A 22,507-nucleotide genomic window follows, 5' to 3' on the forward strand; every position below is an offset into this window, starting at 1 on the left:
AATACCTTACAATTTTGTTAATTATACTCCAATAAAGCTGGTAAAAAATAAAAATAAAATTACTTCCGCTAAAACTGATGCTAACTTTTGAGAGGGTTAAGGATAAAGGGCATTAAGATAAAAAATGATCAAAGGCTAAAAAGGAGAAGACATAAAACAGGAAAGGATATTAAGAAAAATATCAGAAGAGAGAAAGCAAATTAAAAAGTAGAAAAAAAGAGGAAGAAAAAAAGCACAGAGAGGAATAAAAATAAGGACAAACAACAAGGGAAAATATAGAAGACATGAAATAAGTGTAAGATGGAGATAATACAGTTAAAGTTTAAAAAGAAACTACAATTATGTCAAGAAGCATTCATTTCTTAAATGTAAGTGTAATAAACTGAGATAGACTTTTAAAGGCTGGAGTTGGAAGCTGTGAAATATAAAGACAATATATTTTGTGAAAAAGAGTTCTCTAATAAAATTAAACTTAAATAACTTGTGACTTGAATTTTGTAGAAACTTGGTAAGTTTCTTGAATACAAAATTTTACATGTTACACCTTGGCAAGATGGATATCTTTTTGAATATTAGTTTAATGTAGTTATTCAAAAGATTACTAAGTTCATACCTATGACACATGCTAAAAATAAGTATCTCTGAGAAAATACAGAAACATAGAAATATTAGAAATCATCAGATATACCCAAATTTAGACAGTAGTGTTAAAATATTTATACATAAGGAAAATTCTAAGATGAGGTTCTTATGATACTCTTATGTTTAGTGGGAATCTGTTTCCTTCTAAAAGAGTGTCACACTTGTGGAACTATAAAATATAAAGAAGAAAAACACCCATGTCTCATCATTATGTTGCTAATTAAGTATATAGTATGTGGTTTGGCAACTTTAAAATACCAAATAAATGTGGGCTGTTTATTCTTTTTGCTATCCAGTACACTGGCAGACAATTTTGAAAAGAATACACATTTTACAAAAGCAATTATCCATTTTTATTTTGTTTACATTGCACTGAAAATTTACATCATACTTTTACAAAGTTTTTTTTCATAAAAATATACTTCTTTACAAAAGTGTATGCATTAATATAAGAGGAGTAGCCAGTTGCAGAAGAAACATTATTTAAACAAGATCTTAAATGTATTAACCTTAACATTAATGAATGAATCATTGTTATTGCAGTCATTTGAATAAACAAGAATAAATAACTGATGGCATAAAATTTAAAACAGCATCCTGTCAGTAGAGTACAATGTTGAGAAAATTGTATGAATTTCCAAAACAATGTATCTCAAAGTGGTTTACAAGAAATTCACTAAATGTTGTAGAGATAGATCCAAGCAGCGCTTCCGGGTGCAATGATTTCTCTTAGGCACTCTGTCTCATGATACAAAAAGTCGAAACTGTTTACAGAGTTTTCCATATTTGAGAGGGACAATGACAAAGAGTTCACACTGGGTACATAATTTATTCAATGAAGTAAAACATGCCATTAAAGGAAGACAATGGCCTATTAAATCAATATGCTGGCATTGCTGTGATACATTTGTAAATGAGCCACCAATAACTTGCCAATGCGAATCTTAATTTGATGATGAAAGAAACCTGTCATATCTGAAACCTGCTTCTTAAGAATAAGAGTAGAGGAAGTTTAAAATACATGAAAATTTGGAAAATCTACGACTTCAGGAAATAAATTTATATTGGTGATTTGACAGTGTAAATTTTTTGTAGTCATTATAGTTATGGACTGGTCCAAAATGTATGTCTAACTCACTGTTAGATAAAAGTTAAAAGCTTAAAATCTTATATTTCTAACTCCTTGTTGATAAAAGTTCAAAACAATGTGAAATAAATTTAGAGGCTCAACTGGAAGGAAAATAGGATATATCATAGCCAACTATAGTAGATAGGTTCTATTTGGTCTTTCAAAAACTTTGGAAAGTGTGGTAAAGGATGGTAAGTTTGGTGTCTCAGATAACTGCAAAACCATCATTATCATAGATAAGTTTTGCCAGCTAGAGTGGTTTCTGGGTGACAAAACAGACTGAAGCAAGGTGTTAAACACTGCCCCATGGCTTACGGAATAATATTGGTTACAACATAATGAGGGGAATTGGGAGAATAGCACAATGATCTTGCCATTTGCAGAAACTGTGACAACCGTCTAAAAAAAATAACAATATGATACTGAAGAACAAAAACCAGAAAGAGTCAAATCAGAGTAGGCAGTCTTATCTCTTTTGTGGCATAAATTAGCTCTTAAACACTTCAGGGCATGACTCAATCTGAAATAATCATGGAAATAAGGAAGACAATGACTCAATTAACAAGAACGGAGAGTGGATAGAGTGGTGTGAAATACAGACTCATGGGTGTGATGTAGCTCATGACAGTTAAAGAGAAGTCAGTGATCTATTGACTCTTGTAAGTATAGCTCTTATTTTCTACCCTATATCTTTTTTTTTAAACCCAGTCCCTCTAATATACTTTATAAAGCACAGAAATACTGATAGTGGATGCTCCTCCAATATATGCAAATAAGTTTATGTTTTAGAATAATCTCCTTTTTTAAAAAAGCAAATAAACTGTGAGTAAGCACTCTCAGAGTGCAGCCAAATTTCTGTAAAACTCTCCATGGTAAACATGAAGAAGAATTATGGTCCAGTTTATGAAAAACACTCTTCTCTCTCATTCCTCAGGAAAAGGTGACCCAGCAAGTCCTGAAAAGTGTGCTTTAATTTGTTTAGCAGTGAACTAAATGTGCACTGTTTTGTGTGTCGATTTCCAAGCTTCTGAAGAAGGCAAAGAGTTGCCAAGTTATACCATCGTGCAGACCGTGTTCAAGTTGGGATCGAATCGTACTGCCTTCCCTTCCACTGACTTTGAGTTGGTATCATACATGGGGTTTTCAAAAGCTGCTTGGCCATTGTTATTTTCATGAACTGAACATCCTGTATACTGTGTTTTGGGTGCAGTCCTGTTGATGAGAACACTGATTAGTTATGTGTTAACGTTCTTCTAGAAATAGCAGAGTAGGGCTCAAACATACTTGAATTATCATTGTTAATGCATAATGTAACTTCAAAGTATTAACTGAGAAATCATAAGCTCAACACATCAAATTCAAACAATTTACCAGTCACTTTTAAACCCTGAGTGACTTTTATTATCTACATATAATACATACTAATGTACAGTCCCAATATGAGTAATACAAGTATAAATAAATGTATTATGGCTATTTTCATAAATTTAAATTTTCTGATGCAATAATAATCATTATGAATTTGCATGTATAATATAAATAAATTATGGTGATGATAAATATAAATCTCATTACTAACCATCCATCCATCCATTCATTCATTAATTCCTCAAATATTTACTGAGCATCTGTTATGTGCCAGGCATGATCTTAGGCATTGGATATAGAATTTTTTTAAAAGAAAATGCAAGGAAAGCATTACTCTCATGGAGCTCATAATGTAGTGATAGAAAATAATTAATTAATAAATAAATATTTGTTAAATAAGTTAAAATAAAAATAAATAAATAAAACAAGAAAAATAGGTAATAAGAATTGTTCTGATGAAAAAGAAAGCTGTTGATATGACAGTAAGTAACAGGGACCCACTTTAGGAGGAGTAATAAGGAAAAGCATCTCTGAGGAGATAAAATATAATCTGAGACTTGAAGGACAAGAAGGAGCCAGTTCTGCACTAATTAAATAGGATTTCAGAATGAGCAGACAACTAACACTGAGGCCCAATTTAGGATGGTACTTGGAGTATCCACAAAACATACTCAATTGTCTTAAAAATGATATACATTAGAACAATAAATTCAAAATCTCAAAGAAGAAATGACTATACTGATAATTAAGTCATGAAAATAGTTGCCAAAGAGTTACTGATAACTGAACGTTTGGTTTTACGTAACAAAACACATGGATTCTAGGCTGGCTAGTGTAACTTGCTGGTCTTGAATTCTTTCTTCCTTTTTTTATTTCTCTCTCCTTTGGCAAATCTTATTTCTAGTTTCCTACATCCCACTGCATAATTTGCTGACATTGATTATGGTACAAAGGCAGACTTGCTCCAGGCAGTTTCTGGGACCTAATTCCTAAAATGGATATATCTTAAAATAGATCTGTTTCTCAATTCCTTTGTTTATACCAAACACTACAAATTTCAACTATTTTATCATATTTTGTATTTGCTATTATATTATTTTATTATTTCTAATGCATTTTCTGAATTTTTCTCTGTATTAAACATTGTTAGGTGATTTGTATGGCAATAAATTTTGTTAAAGCTATCTTAAGTTTCTTTCAATGGCATCACCTATACAGTTATATTCTTACAACTTGTTCTTGCCAGGTGCATAGTTCTAATGGATAGTATTTGTCTCTCTTTTTTCAAACTAGATTCACAATAAAAACCAAAAGCAACATCATTTTCTTCTAATTAAGCAAGAATCATGAAGATATAAAGACATGTTATAAATAATATTGAACAACAGCTTTAAGGAAAATAATATCAAGTTTCAGAAAAGTTTACAACATCAACAAAAATTAATTCAAAATGAATGGAACTTTTGAATATAAGAGCTAAATCTATTAAACTCTTTGGGGAAAACATATAGGTAAATCTGATCTTGATTCATGACCTTGAATCTGGCAATGATTTCTTAGATATAACACTCCAAGCACAAATAACAAAAGAAAATAAATAAATTGGACTTCATCAAAATGAGAAACCTTTATACATCAAGTGACACTATCAAGAGAGTGAAAATACAACTCATAGAAAGGGAGAAATATTTGCAAACCATATATGTGCTGAGTCTAGTCTCCAAAATATATAAAGAACTCTTACAATTCAACAACAAGAACAAATGACCAAATAAAAAATTGGCAAATACTTAAATAGGCATTTCTTCAAAGGAAAATGGCCAAGAAACACTGAAAAGATGCTCAATATTATTGGTAATTAGGGAAATGCAAATCAAGACTACAATAAGATACCACTTCACATATGCATTAGGATGACTATAATAAAAAAGAAAGAAAGAGAAAAGAAAACAGAAAATGACAAGTGTTGGCATGGATGTGGAGGAAGTGGAACGGTGCATACATTGCTGGTGGGAATAAAATATGGCACAGTTGCTCTGCAAAACAGTTGGTGCTTCCCCAGTAATTTAAATGTGCAATTACCACAAAACCCAGCAATTCTATTTTGGGGTATATACCCAAAAGAATTGAAGCGGGTGTCCAAACAAAAACTTGCACAAGTGTATATATCAGCACTATTCACAATAGCCAAAATGTAGGAGCAATCCAAATGCCCATCAACTGATGAATGGACATATTTAAACAGAACACATTCAAACACAATGGAATATTATTCAGACAGATAAAGAAATGGAGTACTGATAAATGCTATAACACGGAAGAAACTTGAAAACATTATGTTAAGTTTAAGAGACCAGATATAAAATATCACATAGTACATGATTCCATTTATATGAAATACCCAGTATAGGCAAACAGATACAGATAGAAAGCAAATTAGCAGTTGCCTAGGGCAGGAGTGGGAGGAATGGGGGATGACTGATTAATGGCACAGAGTTTCCTTTTGGGTTGATGGAAATATTCTGGAACTGCAGTGAGGGCTCCATGACATTGTGAATATACTAAAGGCCACTGAACTGTGCACCTAGAATGGTTTAAATGGTTTTATGTTATGCATATTTCACAAAAATAGTTTTTAAAGAAAGATCAGAATAGCTTGCTTTATAGATAAATTTAGTGATGATTTTTTATCATTAATAAAATCTGATATTGATAAGGCCTAAGCAGCTGCCAATATTCAATAATTACAAATTCATGTAATATTAAATAAACCATTTTTAGATAATCTAGGCTGAAATTTATAATTATCAGTTTTGAGAAAAATACATTTAGTAACAATATTCATTTAATTATCCGGTTACCTACATATTTTCTTCTTGATAAAGGATAGTCCCAAATAGCAGACAACTATGTAATAAAGCCACTTGGGATGTTGTAATGGACATAATAAACAAAGACAAACTAATACTATGTATGTCATATAGTCGATATATAAGAAATATAACATACTAATTGCATAATCTTCTAAAAGCAGCAGAAGAAAAGGAGATTAGAGGATTTTACCATCTGTCTGCCTGGGTGAAATTGGTCAGCACTGTCATGTGAACTAAGAAGGTTTGGGCACAAACTTCTTCCTAATTCTCTAAATAAATCTGGCAGCAGGTATCACCTCTTCGATTTAAACTTTAACCTGGATTTTGTATCTCTAAAGTCTCATTATGGAGAATGCAAAACTAACTGATACAATTAAGTATGTACCAAGAAATTGACTCGAAAAAGTAGTAAGTGTTAAGTTGAATGTTCATGCAAATTAACAGAGTAATTTTTGTTTTACCAGGTTGGGGTGGTGGGAGGCAGGCAGGGGAAATAAGGTTTTTAACAATTGTTGCAATATTTGGCACACCTTGTTTTCAAAAACCCAGAAAAAAAAATGGAAGTTATGATTTGAACTAGAGTAGTAAAAAGAACATGAAGATTTTGGAAATGTTTTGTAAGTGAAATCAACAAACTTACCTTTGTTTATAAAGATAAAACCCAAATCCTGCAAATATAAGTGCAAAAAAAGGCACAAGAATAGCAATGGCCACAGAACTACTGTTTGTACCATGAGGCTGATTTGAAGAATTTGAGCCTTCTGACATGTTCAGTCCTATAAAAAAAAAAAAAAAAATCAACTTTATTTTATCACAATTGATTTTTATTTTTATGAACCAATCATTTTCTTTCTTTCTCAAGATATCTACTAGGAAATGTACATAGGAAACAAAGTAATTCATGAAACTCCTTCAACTCTTTTCCATACAGGTTTGTACAGTGCGTTCTACTTATAAGACATTTTCCCAGGAAAGGATGTAGAATAAAAAATAAGCAGAGTCTCTGAACTGAGGAGTTTATACAATTGTGGGAAGAATACCATGACAAAAAAGTAAGTGTAGACATCAAGCATGAATTAATGATCAATGTGCTTGAGGAAGAGAAGGAGTAATTCCATCTGGTGATACGTAAGAATGTATTCCGGAGAATATACAATATGAGCTTGGCTTTGAAGAATCAGTAGAACAATGGATGGGAGAGGAAATAGGACCATCATAAGCCTAGAAATGGGAAGGTGAGTGGCCTATTTAGATGTGACAAGCACTGGGGGTAACTGTGTGGAAAGGATGTAGAGGTTACGTATGTATCAGTGTGGTAGGAGTAGGATGCTAAAATGGTAAAACTATGGCCAGACCCTGAAAAGCCATAAACATCATTCTAAGGAGTTCAAACTTGTTACCTACCTGCAGTGAGGGACAACTGTGGGTGTTTAGAAATAAAAGCCCCTGTGATAAGACACACAATTTAGAACAGTGACTAGGGTGGGATGGACTTGAGGGGATCTGGACTGGAAGCAAGAGTACTTCAAAGGTCATAGCAACATCCCAGATAAAAATGGAAGTTGATTGTATCCTAGAGCCCTAGGAGGAGCATGAAAAAATAGATGTAGGGGAACATTTTGTAGTTAAAAGTCAACAGAACCTGTTTGTTAGGATAAGAGGTAAGAGGGCACAGGATGAGAAGGGTTCTACTTGGGGATGAGTAAATGGCAAAGACATTAGCAAAATTAGGAAATGAGAAGAATCAGGTTTGTTAACATGTTGGATAAGGTTAGGGGAAGAGAAAATAATGAACAGGTTGTTTTTTGTGTTTTGCTTTTATTTTCACCAGAAAGAAATATCTCATTTTTTGTTTTTGTTTTTTTGGTTTTTTTTTTACAGGTTCTGTTTTAGACATACAGTGTGATGCTTTTGGGAAAGCTTACATAAACATCTTGCATTAAATTACACGACTGTGTTAATGTACTGTGTTAATGAATATTTTATCTGGTTTTCAAAACTAACACAATTTTAGGAAAGACATTATCTGAAATGACATCTTATTATTATTGTTCACTTAGAGAAAGCAAATTTCCCTTTTTGATAAATAGTTATATTCAACTAAATCACACCTTAGTCCAGGTTAAAAGTCAATACCTTATTTCTACCTTATTTTTCAAGGGACTCAGAATATTTATGTAAAAGTTCAAAGTAATGGAATTTTGAAGATAAACATCAAATAGTAGTTTTTAGAGCCTGAATTTATTCTTTATATATCAATACCACAATATAATAATGGGAGACAATATACCTTAGGAAAATTATCTACAAAAGCTATGTTAATAATTATATTCAAGCAAGACCATTAAATGTCTGTGTATATTTTAGAAGAGTTGGGGAGAAGAATGACAAAATCCATGCCTCCTACTACAGGAAGTTTACATGTCTGAATAGTGCAAAGCCCCCAAAAGGGGTCCATTCCTCAAAGTTATTTTCCCTTTCCAGATATTAAGTTTTCAAAGTGCCAGTATATTTTTGAAAGAGAAAGAAAGTTGCAACAATATTCAAAATGAAGAGAAGTACTGCAGTTCTCATGAGATAAAATAATTTACAGTTTAATATTTTCTTTTATATCTGTATCTCTTTTTCTCCTTTTTACTTGCTAAGGGCAAGACAGTGTGTCATATTTATTAGAAATATGACAACCAAGCACTGTAGGGCTGGTACATAGAGAATCAATATTCTGAAGAATGCAATTATTTAAAAGGCTATCAAATGTATCAATATATAATCCTGACAATGCAAAATTAAAAATGTAGGAAGTGTGCCTAATGTACAGAATCCACTGTATTTTCTTGTGATGTCTGGAGTAATAAAGGAACTACATGAAAATGAAAATGAATACATTACCTAGTCTTTGCAGTCCAAATTGCCCATAATCTTTGCCCTGAATAAATCCTTGAAATACATAAGTAGCTCCATCAGGCTCAGCAGAAACCTAAAAATATTTATAAGGTTGATTAAATCTGAAGATTGGACACAGCTATATTTTCCCAGCCTTAATAAATATTCAGTTTTACTCTTAAATGAATGTTATGCAGAGTTCCTAACTCTATATCTTCCTCCTATGTAAAACACAGCATATTGTGCAAATTTGTCATTATAAGCAAAATCAAAATTTTAATTTTTAAGTAATTAGGATATTAGAAAAAAGGGGGTTGTTATTAATATATGATATAGATATACAGAGATTTCTCTTAGGCTAAGAAACCTACTGTCAAAAAAGGGCAATGATATGATGAAACAAAATAAAGCAAATGATCAATTAAAAATTAAATATAATAAAACTGTACTTTGTAGATTTGATTCCTGTTTAGCATGCCTGCAGGCCTTCTCTCCCTCTCACCAATCTTCATGAGAAGAATGTACTTTCCATCTCATTGGGTTTAGTCCTGTGACTTGCTTTGGCCAATGGAATGTGGGTGGAATTAACAATAGGTCAGTTCTAAGCCTAGGCCTTAAGAAGAAATCCATAGAAACAGAAAATAGATTTGTAGTTGCTTAGGGCTAAGGTGGAGATGAGGGGTGGATGGGTAGAGTGATGATAGCTAAAGGGTGTGGAGTTTCTTTTTGAGGTGACAGAAATATTCTAAAATCAACTATGGTGATGGTTACACACTTGTAAATATACTAAAAACCATTGAATTGTACACTTTAAATGGGCATATGAATTATATCTCAATAGAGGTGTTTAAAATACATTACCCCTCGAGCTTCTGAGCTCTGACAAGAGGATATGCTCTGGTTAGCTGCTGCCCCTTCAGCCTGGGCCCCAGAATAAGACACCTGGAGCAGACCCGAACTTGCTACCATAGCCTCAAGTGGATCACCCACAACTAATCCCAGATACATGAGAAAGGATAAAATACTCCTTCGACCCTGAGATTTTGTGGTTGTGTCTAATGCTGTAAATGCTGACTATAACATGTATCTTGCATGTGTATAAAATCCTATATTTAAAAAATACTTTACATGCGTAGTGTGATTTTATCTCATAAATACAATAGAAATAGATATATTTCAGTGTTTCTGTATCTAGTAATGTGAAGTTTATTTTAATTAGTTACCTAAGTCCTTTACATTATTGTAAAAGTTGTAAAAGACCTTGAATCCACACCCTAAAAAGGAAACTATCATACCAATCCATCCATAGCAGTCTGGCATGTCAGAAGAAGTGATTTATTCCTTATTACCAGACATCGTACTCTGGTCATGGTCATTTTTAAAAATGAAATGCTCCTAAAAAGAAGAGCTCAAACTCTAAGATTTAAATGAATGAATTCATTTTGTTTGCTTCCTAGATGAAATAATTACAAAATTCGAGTGCATTGAAGACATGAGTTAGTTTCCAACTCCACAAATAATGGCACGAATAGAGAAATAGGAAAAACATTTTTTTCTCCTCAGGTACAAAACTTACTGAAGCCTATGACCTACTATCTTCTTTCCCACTAGGTCTTCCTTGTAAAAGAAGACCTGCTACTTGTGAGGATGTAGTCAGACCTCCCCTGCTCGTTTTTTAGGAAAGACTCCGGGGGAATATGTGAATAGAAGGTTTGTTGCTTCCAACTTCCAATTTAGAAACTCCATTCACGTAAGTGGCTGAATAGAGCAGGGTGATTCCATGGTGAAGCTATGGTAACTATTTTTCCACATGAAGTAATTTACAGAACTTCCTTTTCATAAACAACTTTATAAAATATTCTAAATATTTTGTAAAATATTCTAAATCTGTTAAATCTAGAGAAAAAAAGCTTAAATGTAATGGGCATACTTACTTTTTCTGATGCATTTTGTATGTCTTAAACAGTGGATCCAGACAAAGAATGAATTACATTTTATCCAGATTTATTTATCATAATACTGACCATAGACAAAATAGATTTGATGAAACCAGTGAAAAACTATATGGCCCTCATACACGTAAACACTACAAAAGTAAGCAAAATTCATCAGAATCCAGTAATCCTAGGTTTAACATTCTAGATTACTAAGAATTTACACTGAATCTTGTTTTCAAAAATAATTTACCCATAATAGTAATCTTGCCATTTTATATATGCATGTGTGTTCATAATTAGCTAAACTTAGAAAATTACCTTTTTCTGGAATCTTAATGACAAGTTATAGCACAAATTGGTTATTAAAATTAGCAGCAGACATTTAAAGAACTATACTTACAAAGCCATCCATGGCCCAATTGTCCTCTTTCATTTTCTTCACAGAAGCATGAGTTGGTACTTTAATAAGGTAGATATGTAACATCAGGCGAGCTTCCTGGCTTTTATATACCCCTATAAAATGTAAGCACATTTTATTTTATTTTATTATTTTTTTATTTTTATTTTTTTTAAAGATTTTATTTATTTATTTGACAGAGAGAAACACAGCGAGAGAGGGAATACAAGCAGGGGGAGTCCCGGGAGAGGGAGAAGCAGGCTTCCCGCGGAGCAGGGAGCCCGATGCGGGGCTCGATCCCAGGACCTGGAATCATGACCTGAGCCGAAGGCAGACGCTTAACGACTGAGCCACCCAGGCGCCCCGAGCACATTTTAATCTACTAATTTTGTAAATAGTTATGCTTCATTTTATTATCTTTAACTCCTTAAATATATCATGTAATACACGTCATAGGAGAAGAAATCAAACAAAGCCAAGTCAAGACCAGCTTTATCCATAATGCTTTCCACAAATCCTGCAAAATATGTTAATCTCTCAGCTGAAATTCTCAACTTTAGTCTTAATTGTGGGGTTAAATTACCTACGCTATTAAAATTAAGTATTACTGTTCTTACTAAAATCATTCCATGATATTGCAAATAAAATAACTTCTTCCCCCAATGAAATTTAAAATCTTCAAAGATATAAATCAAGTGTTAAAATTCCTGATATTTTTCTTAATAGTGAATTGGGTGCCAACCCTGTGAAAGCGTATTCTAGGTGCTACCAGAGAACAAAGAAGAATATATATGTTCCTATCTAAAGACAGGATGCTTAAAAGCATTTCCAATGAAGTAGAAAATGTTAGTCAGATACATAACCAACTAAAATACATGGAAAAATATGATGAATAAGAGGCCAGAAGAGAGAGGGATCATTTCACAATGGAGTGATCAGGAAATGCTTATTAAGAAAAAGAGCATTTGGACTGGGTCTTGAAAATCAAGTAGGGTCTCTAGTTTAAGAAGGTAAATATAGATAATGGCATAAGAGAGAAAAGCAAACATATATACAATGATTTTTTTCTTAAACAGTGAGTATTCTAAAAGTAGGAATAAGCTGGAATATAAATGTGCTTAGCGGAATAATAGGAGATAAGTTTCTAAGTAAAAATTTGTGATTAACTTATGGTTGAAATTTGACTCATGCATTCACTTACTTAATCTTTCACCTGTGTAATAAGGTATCGTAAGAATATGCTGGGAATACAAAGATGACACATAGACCTTGACCAAAAGTAAGTTATAGTTGACAGGAAAGACGTAAAAGTAATAAAAAATAATATTGCTGGGAAAATGTTATAATTGATTTATATGGAGACAGTGATAGCAAATTAATGTATTAATGTTTGTTTTTCTATATTTGTAGGAATTTATTTTGAAATTTTTCTAGATTAGATTAAGTATACATTTATTTCGTGTGGACTCTTATAGAAAATAAAGAAAAAGAGGTTATATCTCAAAGTTAAATAAATCAGTATTCACAATTTAAATGAATTTATTTTAATATAAAGCTTCTTTCAATTTATATTACTGTAACTGTGTATAGTTTTTAAAATATAATACATATTAGCTTCCGACACTTTAACTTTGGGCTTAATGGAGAATCATTCAATAATACAAAATGATGTGATCGTTTTCCTAAAATTTATAAAATCAATAAATATAATGTTAGTTTCCATTTCATTTATACCACAAATTATTTTATTATTAATAATTATTTAGGATATTTACATAGCCAAAAAGTTTGCTTATTTATTTATTTATTTAAGAGAGGGAGAGAGACGGTGGGGGAGGGCCAGGGGGAGAGGGAAAGAGAGAATCCCAAGCAGGCTCCATGCCCAGCAGGGAGCCCGACATGGAGCTCAGTCTCATGACCCTGGGATCATGACCTGAGCCAAAATCAAGAGTGGGATACCTAATCAACTGAGCCATCCAAGAGCCCCAACAACCAAGAAGTTTAAAAAATATATTTCATATTTGCAATATCAGTATTTTAAAAATATTTTTTAAATGAGAGCAATATTTCAAATTCATTACTTGGACAATATTCACTGAGGCCTATTTTGTTCCAAATGCTTTTCTAACTTCTGATATATGGTAATGAACTGGGAAGGCAAAGAGCTTCCCTCTTAGAACTTACATTGTTGGAGTATAGACAAATAAATAATGTCATATCATGTCATGTAATAGCATATTATACTATACTATAAATAGTGAAAAGAAGAAAGTGAAACAGGATGAGTGTCTAAGACTAAGAGTGTGTCTGTATTGGAATGAGAGTATTACTTTAGATAGGATCATTGGGAGCACTGTTGATGAGATGACATTTGAGAAAACAGCTGAATGTCAGAAAAAAACAGAACAAAGATAATGAGGGAAATGTGCACTAGATCAAGGACACAGAAAGTTGAGAAGCCTGAGCAGTTGGATAGGGCTCTGGGTCCCTTATGCTTCTTTAAAGTAGTGTAGCTCTACGTTTGCTGTCTTCAGTTATGGTGTCCACCTAAATATTCTCATTTGAAGAAATGATTTTGTGTCCATAAAATAGGTTATAAGTCATTGATCTGGTCTCTTTGGTGTTATGAAAATACAGAAAGATTTAGCTATTCAAATCAAAAGTTCTTTTCTATTTCATGATGTCTCATTCTAGCTACATCATGAGCGAGCTTATTTCAGAATCAGTTTTTCATTTGTGTAGTAATATTCACGTATCCATCCAAAAACCAGGAAAGCCTTGTTTCTGAATAAATTATGAATGTCATTAAAATGTAACAAATATTTCACAGTATAAAAATCACTAATAAAAATTATAAAATGATGGAAGTGAAAGCATGAAGGCATCATTTGCTGTTCTTTAGCATGATACCTGAAAGTAGCAGTTCCATGTTGCTATTGCTGAGTGTTGCATTGACTCTCCCAGTGGAAGCATTGAAACTAGTAACTGTCAAGGTCATGGGTTGTTTCCTTCCTTTGAAATTGTAAGAGCCTTTCCATATATAATTTTGGGCAAACACATCATCGGGAACTGTAAATAGATTAAATATACACATTAATTTTATGGTGCCCTATAAATATAAACATTAAAAAGTAGATTAATGAATATTCATTTATTGAACTATGAAATTTTGCTAAACACACAATAAGGTGAACTGTATATTATAAAGTGAATTCTTCATATACATGTTTCAAGTTTTTTGGAATAAACCAAAATTGCAATAACCTATATTTGTATTCATAGCTGAGTCATCAAAGATAGCACCAATTAAAGGCATAAGGCTTATATTCCGAACCAGATAAAGATCAAATTTACTTATATTTGGTCTCCTCCAGTAACATCTTTCTTTCAGAAGGAAAATAAAATAATTTTACTGAGCCAAGTCGGTCTGTATGCAAGTCCCAAGAGGCCTGCTTTTCTCCTGGCAGTATGAGTAGATTTATAGGAGGAAGAGCATAGAGTTAAACCCCCCTCTTGCAGACTAGCACTTAAAGACCATTAGGAGGGATGCTCCTTTGTCCCCTTTACAGAATACTGAGTTCAGTTATTCCAATAATAGATGCTCCTGAGGAAGAACAGGGATTCACCATATTGACAGCTTTGAATTTACAGGTATTTTTGGAAATAAAGGAATTGTCCCTAGAATTGCCTAACTCTCATGGAAGAGAGATGAACTGTGGTAAAATCAATATTCTAAATGTTATAAAACTCTAAAGAAGGAATGCTCTTTATTCTAGATATAGCCAAAAAGGCATTATATTTATATAAATCAGTTATGTAATTCATAGTTATATAAGTCAAGTATGGCAAAGTCTACTCAGATCCTGAAAGAAGGCTAAGAGAAGCTGCCATTCATCTCATACATCACAATAAAGCACATCCCCCAAAAGCAGCTATTCCAGGGAGCTATGCCTATTTGCGCAAATGAGTCAATAACAGAATAAGGGAAAGCCTTTTTTTTCCTAACAAGTTATTGACAATTTGTCACCTGGTCTTCACTACACACATCACACTTATCGCCCAGATCTTAGAGACTGAGGTTACATTCCCTGAATTCTACTCAGCAAACCAAAATAGCAAAACTACTCTAGACATGAAATACATGAAATATAAAACATGTTCAAGAGTTGAGTTTTTACTGAATATTTCAACACATGATGTTTTCTTCTCTAATAATTCAAAAGCAATATAGCCGAAGGGTTAGAACTGCAAGCACTGGAGTTAGGCTCCTTGTATTGAAGTCCCTCTGCAATTTATAAACTGTGTGGTTTTGCATAAATTACATAACTCTCTAAACCTGAATTTCCTCCTAATTAACATCTTAACTGAGAATTGTTAGGAAGATTAAATGAGATAAGGAAAGTGAAATGTTTAGCTAAGTGTTAGCTGCTACCATTACTACTACTACTGTTACTGTTGCTGCTATTATTCAGATAAAATAGGAAAACTGTGGATCTCAGAGCTTACTACATAATTGCTAATAAAATATCTATTTAGCAGACATGTAGCTAGTAAAATGAATAATCCATAGTTCTGGCTCTGGGACCTTTGCCAAGTCATCCTTACAGTGGCAGTCCCTCCCCAGACCTCCAACTTCACAGCTATGTAAGCTATAGGGGAATGCTATGCTAAGTATGTAGAGAGTCTTACCTAAAACTCCGATACAGTGAATGAGTAAAAAGCCCTTGACTTGGTAAGCATGTTACAGTTTTTAGTGAAAAGAAAGTGTACCTGAAATAAATTGGCAGGAGAGAGTGACAAGCTACATTGCGCTGCACTAGAAAGACCTGGAATTTGGAGGTAATAGATTCTTAGTCATCCAGGTAAAAGCAGGAGCAAGAGAGAAAGATATGCCAATGGCAGTGCCTAGCAAATAGCAGACGCTCCGTAAGTAAGTGCTGTTGTCTGTCTGATTGTTTATTTCCACCTGGACTGGACTGTGATGACTCTTCGCTATCTCCGAGCCTTCAAAGAAAACCTATTACACCTGCTGATCTTATCCATAGTCCTTAGGGGAATTAGTGTTGGTTGAAGGAGATGGAAGAGAACCTCAGCAGCAGGAGAGAAGAGCAATGGAAAGGAGGAGGACTACTAGTGGTACCAGCCAAGTACATTACATTGGGTTTAATCACTGATGGGGCAGGAAATGTTTAACAATTGGGTCTCCTGAAAAAACAAACAAAACAAAATGAAACGAACAAAAAAACTGATGTGCAGTATTTGCTGATTTCTATAGTGCAAATATTCCCATAATAGCAGATTTCAAACTCCTACCAGTATGACATCACTGAATGCAAAGTCTGGAAGAATGCACAGAATTGTCTACTACCCTCTACCTTTTGAGAAATGCAGCTCAGGTTGGACAAAGCAGACACCGTCTGATCATTTATATTCCCGTGTACAATGGGAATGATCATACTTCTTTCTATTGTAAGGTCTATTTTCGGATTTAAATATGAATGTGTATCTGGCAGTTCTTTGTAAACTCTAAAATGTCATCCCACTCTCATTGATGTGGGTATCAATGAAAAGAAGTCTAGGATGTCATGATCCTTTCTTTCAAGACGTCTGATTTTAAACTTTACTTCACAGGCTTCAGAGTATTGCTAAATGTAGCATCATGCTCCTGACTCTGATACAACTTCCAAATTTCATTCTTGTTATTTTGGAGTAATCTAATCACAGTGCCTTATGTTTTTAAATTAAATGTTTCTAACGTTTTCCCATCGAAGATAGCATTTACTCTGACGTTTAATAGATCTTTTTTACTCAGGTAAAAGAAATTCCTTTCCTTTCTAATTTGTTAAGAGTCTTTTAAAATTATAACTAGGTGCTGCATTTTATCATATATTTTCTGTGTAGGTATTGTACTGATCAAAATTGTTTGCATTTTAATCTCTTAATGTCATAGATTACTTTTAAGGATTATTTAATATAAAAATATCCCTGCATATCTATCATGAATCCAATTTGGTTCTGATGTGTCATCTTTTGGTTTTTCTGTTATACTATGATTTTAGATTTGATTTGCTAAGATTTTATGTAGGATATTTTCATCTATACATCCTGAGTCAAATGGGTTTGTAATATTCCCTTTGGTATTATGTCTTTCTGAGTTATTAGAATTATATTGGATTCATAGAATGAGATTTTTTCTTTTTTTTTTAGAGAGAGGAAGAGAGCGTGCATGAGTGGGGGGTGCTGGGGAAAGGGAAGAGGGAGAGAGGGTCCTAAACAGACTCCTGCTGAGTGTGGAGCCTGAGGTGGGGCTCTATTTCATGACCCCAAGATCATGACCCTGAGATCATGGCTCTGAGATCACCACCTGAGCTGCAAACCAACAGTCAGACAGTTAACCCTACTGTGCCACCCAGGCACCCCTCATACAATGAGATTTTCTGACTGGAAGAGATTTTACAAAATGGGATAATCTGTTCTGTTCTGCTAAAATTTGGCAGAACTCATCGGTAGATCCATAAGGACTTGGTTTTTCTCTGTGGAAATAGTTTTAAACTCCTAATTTATCTGTTATAGGGTCATTCAAGTTTTCTTCTGTTAGTTCTGGTAAAATATACTTTTCTAGTAATTTGTCCAATTTTTAAAGTTGACTATTATTGTTTTCCATTAATATAATTATAATTGATTCAATCTACTCTCTATGTGGTTATGTTCATATTTCCTTTTGTTATCTTATTTAATTTTTGTCCTATTTTTGATCAGTCTTACCAGAAATTTTCTACTTTTTTTTCTCCAAAGAACTACTTTTGGCTCTGTTGAGATTCTTCTATTGCATCCTTGTGGGGGGGGGGGGGGGGTTATTTCTTCATTTTTATTATTACATTGATTTTCTGCTTTCTTTTGGTTATTCTGTTATACTTTATATATCTTCTTAACAGGGCTACTTAATTCATTAATTCTGAGGCTTTTTTCTTTTCTAATGTAAGAATTTAAAACTATAAATTCCCCTCATAACTTTGTTTTTGATATAGTCCCCAAGTTTTGATACACAGATTTTTCAATATAGCTAAGTTCTAGTATTATATTTTTATTTAATTTCTTCTTTAATTTATGAATTATTCATAAGTATTGATTTTGTTTTTAATTTCCAAATATTCAGAATTTTTAAAAATGTACCTATTTTCTTATTAATTTTTTTACTTGCATCATTGTCAGATATCAGATCTGAAGACTAACTTTGCTTTGAAATGTATGCGTTTTTATTTATTATTTAATATATGATCAGTTGTTATACCTGTCCCATGTGCCTTTGAATAAAATATATATTCTATGATTGATACATAAATCTCTCTCTCTCTCTCTCTCTCTCTATATATATATATAGGGTCAAGCTAATTAATTGTGTTGTTCTTCCATATTCTTTTTTATTTTTTTGCCTGCCTGATTTATTTATTGGTAACCATAGGTCATGTTTTGCCAGGAAAGTCGGGTTTTACATTTGATATACTGGAGTTATTATTTAAAACACCTATCTGCTAGTAGATAAACCATCTCCCTTGGAAAATTCTGCATTGATAGACCACTGTGGTTTTCTGACTCCACTGTTAAACTTTCTCTCTTATGTTGACATATTCTTGGATTGCCTTAGTGGCATTCAGTCTATTTCCACTGCATGTTGAATAAATCAGTGTTTCAGACTGATTTTTTTGTGGGTACTCCAGTTTTATAGCATGTACCTTGAGAACTTCTAAACACAACTAAAATTAGAAGCTAACACTGTTTCTGGCTTAATATAATGAGACCAAATCTGTCTCCAAGGTACAGATTAAATGTTAAATCTTTATCTGTAGCTTTTAATTTATATCATATAAATAAAATATTGGCTAATACTAAAAAAAGAAGCTCTCATATATTGCGGCCTTACTATGGGCTAAGTGCTTCACATTTCATTTTCATGAAATTCATTTATAATAATCTAATCATTGTTTATTTTGCATAGATAAAGAAATGGAGGCTCACATATATAAAATAACTTCCAAAGTCATAGTTTAGGGGGTGTACAACATGGTAATTACATTAAGGCTGTAGGACTGAAAAGCCCATTCTTCTAATGACAAAATTTAAAATTTTGGTTTTTAAATCAATAAACTATAACCTAAAATTGCTGAACTTTTACTCTCATACCAAGTGTATTTTTTCCTTTTTAAAGAACTATATTTAAAACATCTCGTTTTTTGTTTCAATGTTTTAAATAAAGCATTGACAATATAGTATAGTCATTTTCAGATACTCCCGAGGATATTTTACAGAGAGAACTATAAACATTATTTTTGGAATATTAACATGTCTCAGAATTACATTCCTTGAAATTCAACATCATAAAATATAAGTTTTCAAATTCCAAATAGTCAAATTCATAGTTTTCCCATACTGAATATATATTTTTCTAAATAACTTTCACTTTGTCAAGAAAATAGTAGATCACTTTTAGAAATCATGACTTCTAGGAAAACAACTGAAATTACTAACCACTTAGCTTTGGGCTAGGTGTTCCTAGTGCAGGTCTTGGATCTTTCACCAGTATTTTGGAACCAGCTATGGAAAAAGAAGTAAAAGGTTCACAAAAATTAATATAATTAGGAACACACACAGTAATGCATTGTCAATTTTATTCTCTGACATATCATATAGTTTTCTCCAAAATGTCCAATTCATCCTAACATCTCAGTACCTACTCAACACTTCCGTTGTACAGCTAAAAACTTCAATAATTACCCCATTATAGTTCAGTGGGACCAGGGAAAGATCAGTGCTGCCTTATCATTTCAGGATTCTCTTTCTTATTTTAAAGAACATGTAAGCCATGTAAACCAACATGGAAACAGTTGATTACAGCATGGTAGCTGAAGCTTAAGGGTATATTCCTGTTGCACAAAGGCAGAAATAATTTGGTAGGTATGATCATGTCGGTTGCTAGATATGCTGCAAAGTAATGGGAGCTATGACATTCAGGGCTTGTAGACTGTATAAAGGCAGATCTTTTTCTTAAGAACAATATAATGTCTTTCAAAGGTTTTAAGGGAAATAATTTGGGTGAACATCACTCTGACTCCAAGACAGAGAACAATTTGGAAAGAAAGGGCTACTGACACAGGCAGAGGCATTGGGAGTCTGCTGCAGTAGTCCCCGTCTAGAGATAATGCTGAGTTAGCCTTCTATAGCAGTGATGATAAACAGCAAAGTGGATAGATAAAAAAAGTTATTGAAATTCTGTTGGATTTAAATGGATTTTTAATCTTTCAATCTCGTGAAAAATTTAAAATAAACTGAGTAGTGTTCTTGCTAAGAGAGTGAACACATTTCAAAAAGAAGGTCATTAACATTTGTGAATGCTGCAGGGCAATAGGAATTAGAAGAGCTGAAAAAATAAAAAGGAAAAGGAAAAGGAATTTATTGATGACCTTACCAAGAATTCTAGAAAAACTTCCTTTATTCCTGGTTGTGAACACATAAGCCTTTTTTCTCTGGTAAACTCACTACATCTTATCCAGCTCGGGATTGTTCTGATCAAGCAGCCAGAGAAGTAGACACTTCACTTAGATCTGGACAAAATACTGTATCACCCTGGTTGACTAACAGATCTGGAGGTGGGCTCCATTCAAAACTGACAACCAGACTCTTGAATAGTGCTTTCCTGACCAAGAAGCTTTGGCAAAAACTCTTCTAAACCAAAAGGTATGTTGGCAGCAATGCTCCCTACTGTGGTAGGTTGAATAATGGGACCTCAAAATTCATGTTCACCAAGAATCTCAAATATGACCTTTTTTGGAAATAGGATATTTGAAGATATAATTAATTTGGGTTCCTCAGGTGAAATAACCTTGAAATCTAGTGACCGGTGTCTTTATAAGAAGGGGAGAGGACATATAGAGAGAAATAGGAAAGGAAGCCACATGAAGACAGAAGGGAAATTGGTATGGAGCAGCCATGAGCCAAGGAACGCCAAGGATAGCCAGAAGCTGCCAAACGTTAGGAGGAAATAAAGCATGATTTTTCCCTAGAGACTTCAGAGGGTGCATGGATCTACCAACACCTTGATTTTGAGCTTCTGGCCTCCAGAACTCTGAGAGAATAAATTTCTGCTGTTTTAAGCTATCCAGCTTGTGGTACTTTGTTACAACAGCCCAGAAAACTCATACACCTACCATGATGAAGTAACTAGAAGAAGGAATAAAGAAGAAAAAAAACAGAGCGTGTAAAAGAATTTATAACAAGACCTCAATAATATCTCTCTTCCAGAAGTGCCTGCCCTTGGAGTTGGTTAATATATTTCCTTTGTTCCTAAGCTAATCTGAGTTGAGTTTTTGTCTCTTGCATCTTAGGAAGGCTGAAATAGTAGAACAGCTTCTGTTAGAAGCTTCTATAATGAAAACCTACCTTCACAAACAGGAACTTTTCCAGTCCAGGTGTTATCAGATCTACACACTCTATGTTCTGTTCCACCTGCTAGGAAGAAGCCAGGCTGGCAGGTATAAATGAGTGTATAGCCATGAGATGGAAGGTCCATTCCTACTACATTTGCATGAGCAGGAGTTTCCGGTTGCTTACAGCTGTGGGCTATATTAAGAAAAAAGAAAAGCGTTCATTTTTTATAGACATGTTAAGAAAATTTTGAAATGAGAGTCACAATATATATTAGAGGCATGTTAATGCCTTTATATAAATATACCTTTGCATAGTTATTCTAATTTATCAAGGAAAATGTATCAATGTCAACATACATATTAATTTCATAGGCTATCATGTCCTAAGCAGTCATCTGTGGAACACTGGTAGATGTTACAAGGGAAGCCAAGGGGAGGGGGGAAACCTTACTGGGGATAATTAAGCTCATAAATGTGTATTAGATCACTATTCTAGAGAGTCCCAATAATTATTAGCATTTTAAAGGATCTAAGAAGTCCTGTAATAAGATATCTTTCAAAGTTTGTCAAGCTCAGATTTTCTATACCAGTTTATGAAATATTATTTTATTTTTTATATTTATTTTAAATTTTAAAAACATGTCTTCTAAAGTTAAATACAACCATAGCTCAGTATATCACTCTGACATTAATACTTCCTAATATAGAAAGTACAATTCAATAATTTTTTACATGTGGAATTTTCTGGCCATATTTTGGGTCCATAAGTAGCAGTATCTTTTCATTCTTTTAATTTCTGTCTCTTTTTCTTCAAGCTTCCTCCCACTCTTGATTTGCTACCTCTATTCCATTCTACC

The 22,507-nt window shown here is 33.2% G+C and overlaps 1 protein-coding gene across 7 annotated transcripts in view; it reads right to left on the minus strand.

Moving 5' to 3' along the window:
- Positions 1–435: 435 nt before the first annotated feature.
- CSMD3 (CUB and Sushi multiple domains 3) overlaps positions 436–22,507 on the minus strand; it is a 1,192,082-nt gene continuing 1,170,010 nt past the window's right edge. For all 7 annotated transcript variants that reach the window (XM_032415697.1, XM_032415696.1, XM_032415695.1 and 4 more), the window contains 7 exons: positions 21,664–21,843; positions 19,756–19,821; positions 14,140–14,298; positions 11,233–11,345; positions 8,902–8,989; positions 6,653–6,788; positions 436–2,983 (listed from right to left, as the gene is read on the minus strand). In XM_032415697.1, the coding sequence (XP_032271588.1) occupies positions 2,824–2,983; positions 6,653–6,788; positions 8,902–8,989; positions 11,233–11,345; positions 14,140–14,298; positions 19,756–19,821; positions 21,664–21,843 (902 nt within the window). In that variant the 3' untranslated portion in view covers positions 436–2,823. The remainder of the gene's footprint in view (positions 2,984–6,652; positions 6,789–8,901; positions 8,990–11,232; positions 11,346–14,139; positions 14,299–19,755; positions 19,822–21,663; positions 21,844–22,507) is intronic.

Source organism: Phoca vitulina, unplaced genomic scaffold, assembly GCF_004348235.1.
Source record: "Phoca vitulina isolate PV1807 unplaced genomic scaffold, GSC_HSeal_1.0 scaffold18, whole genome shotgun sequence".
Taxonomy (NCBI): Eukaryota; Metazoa; Chordata; class Mammalia; order Carnivora; family Phocidae; genus Phoca; species Phoca vitulina.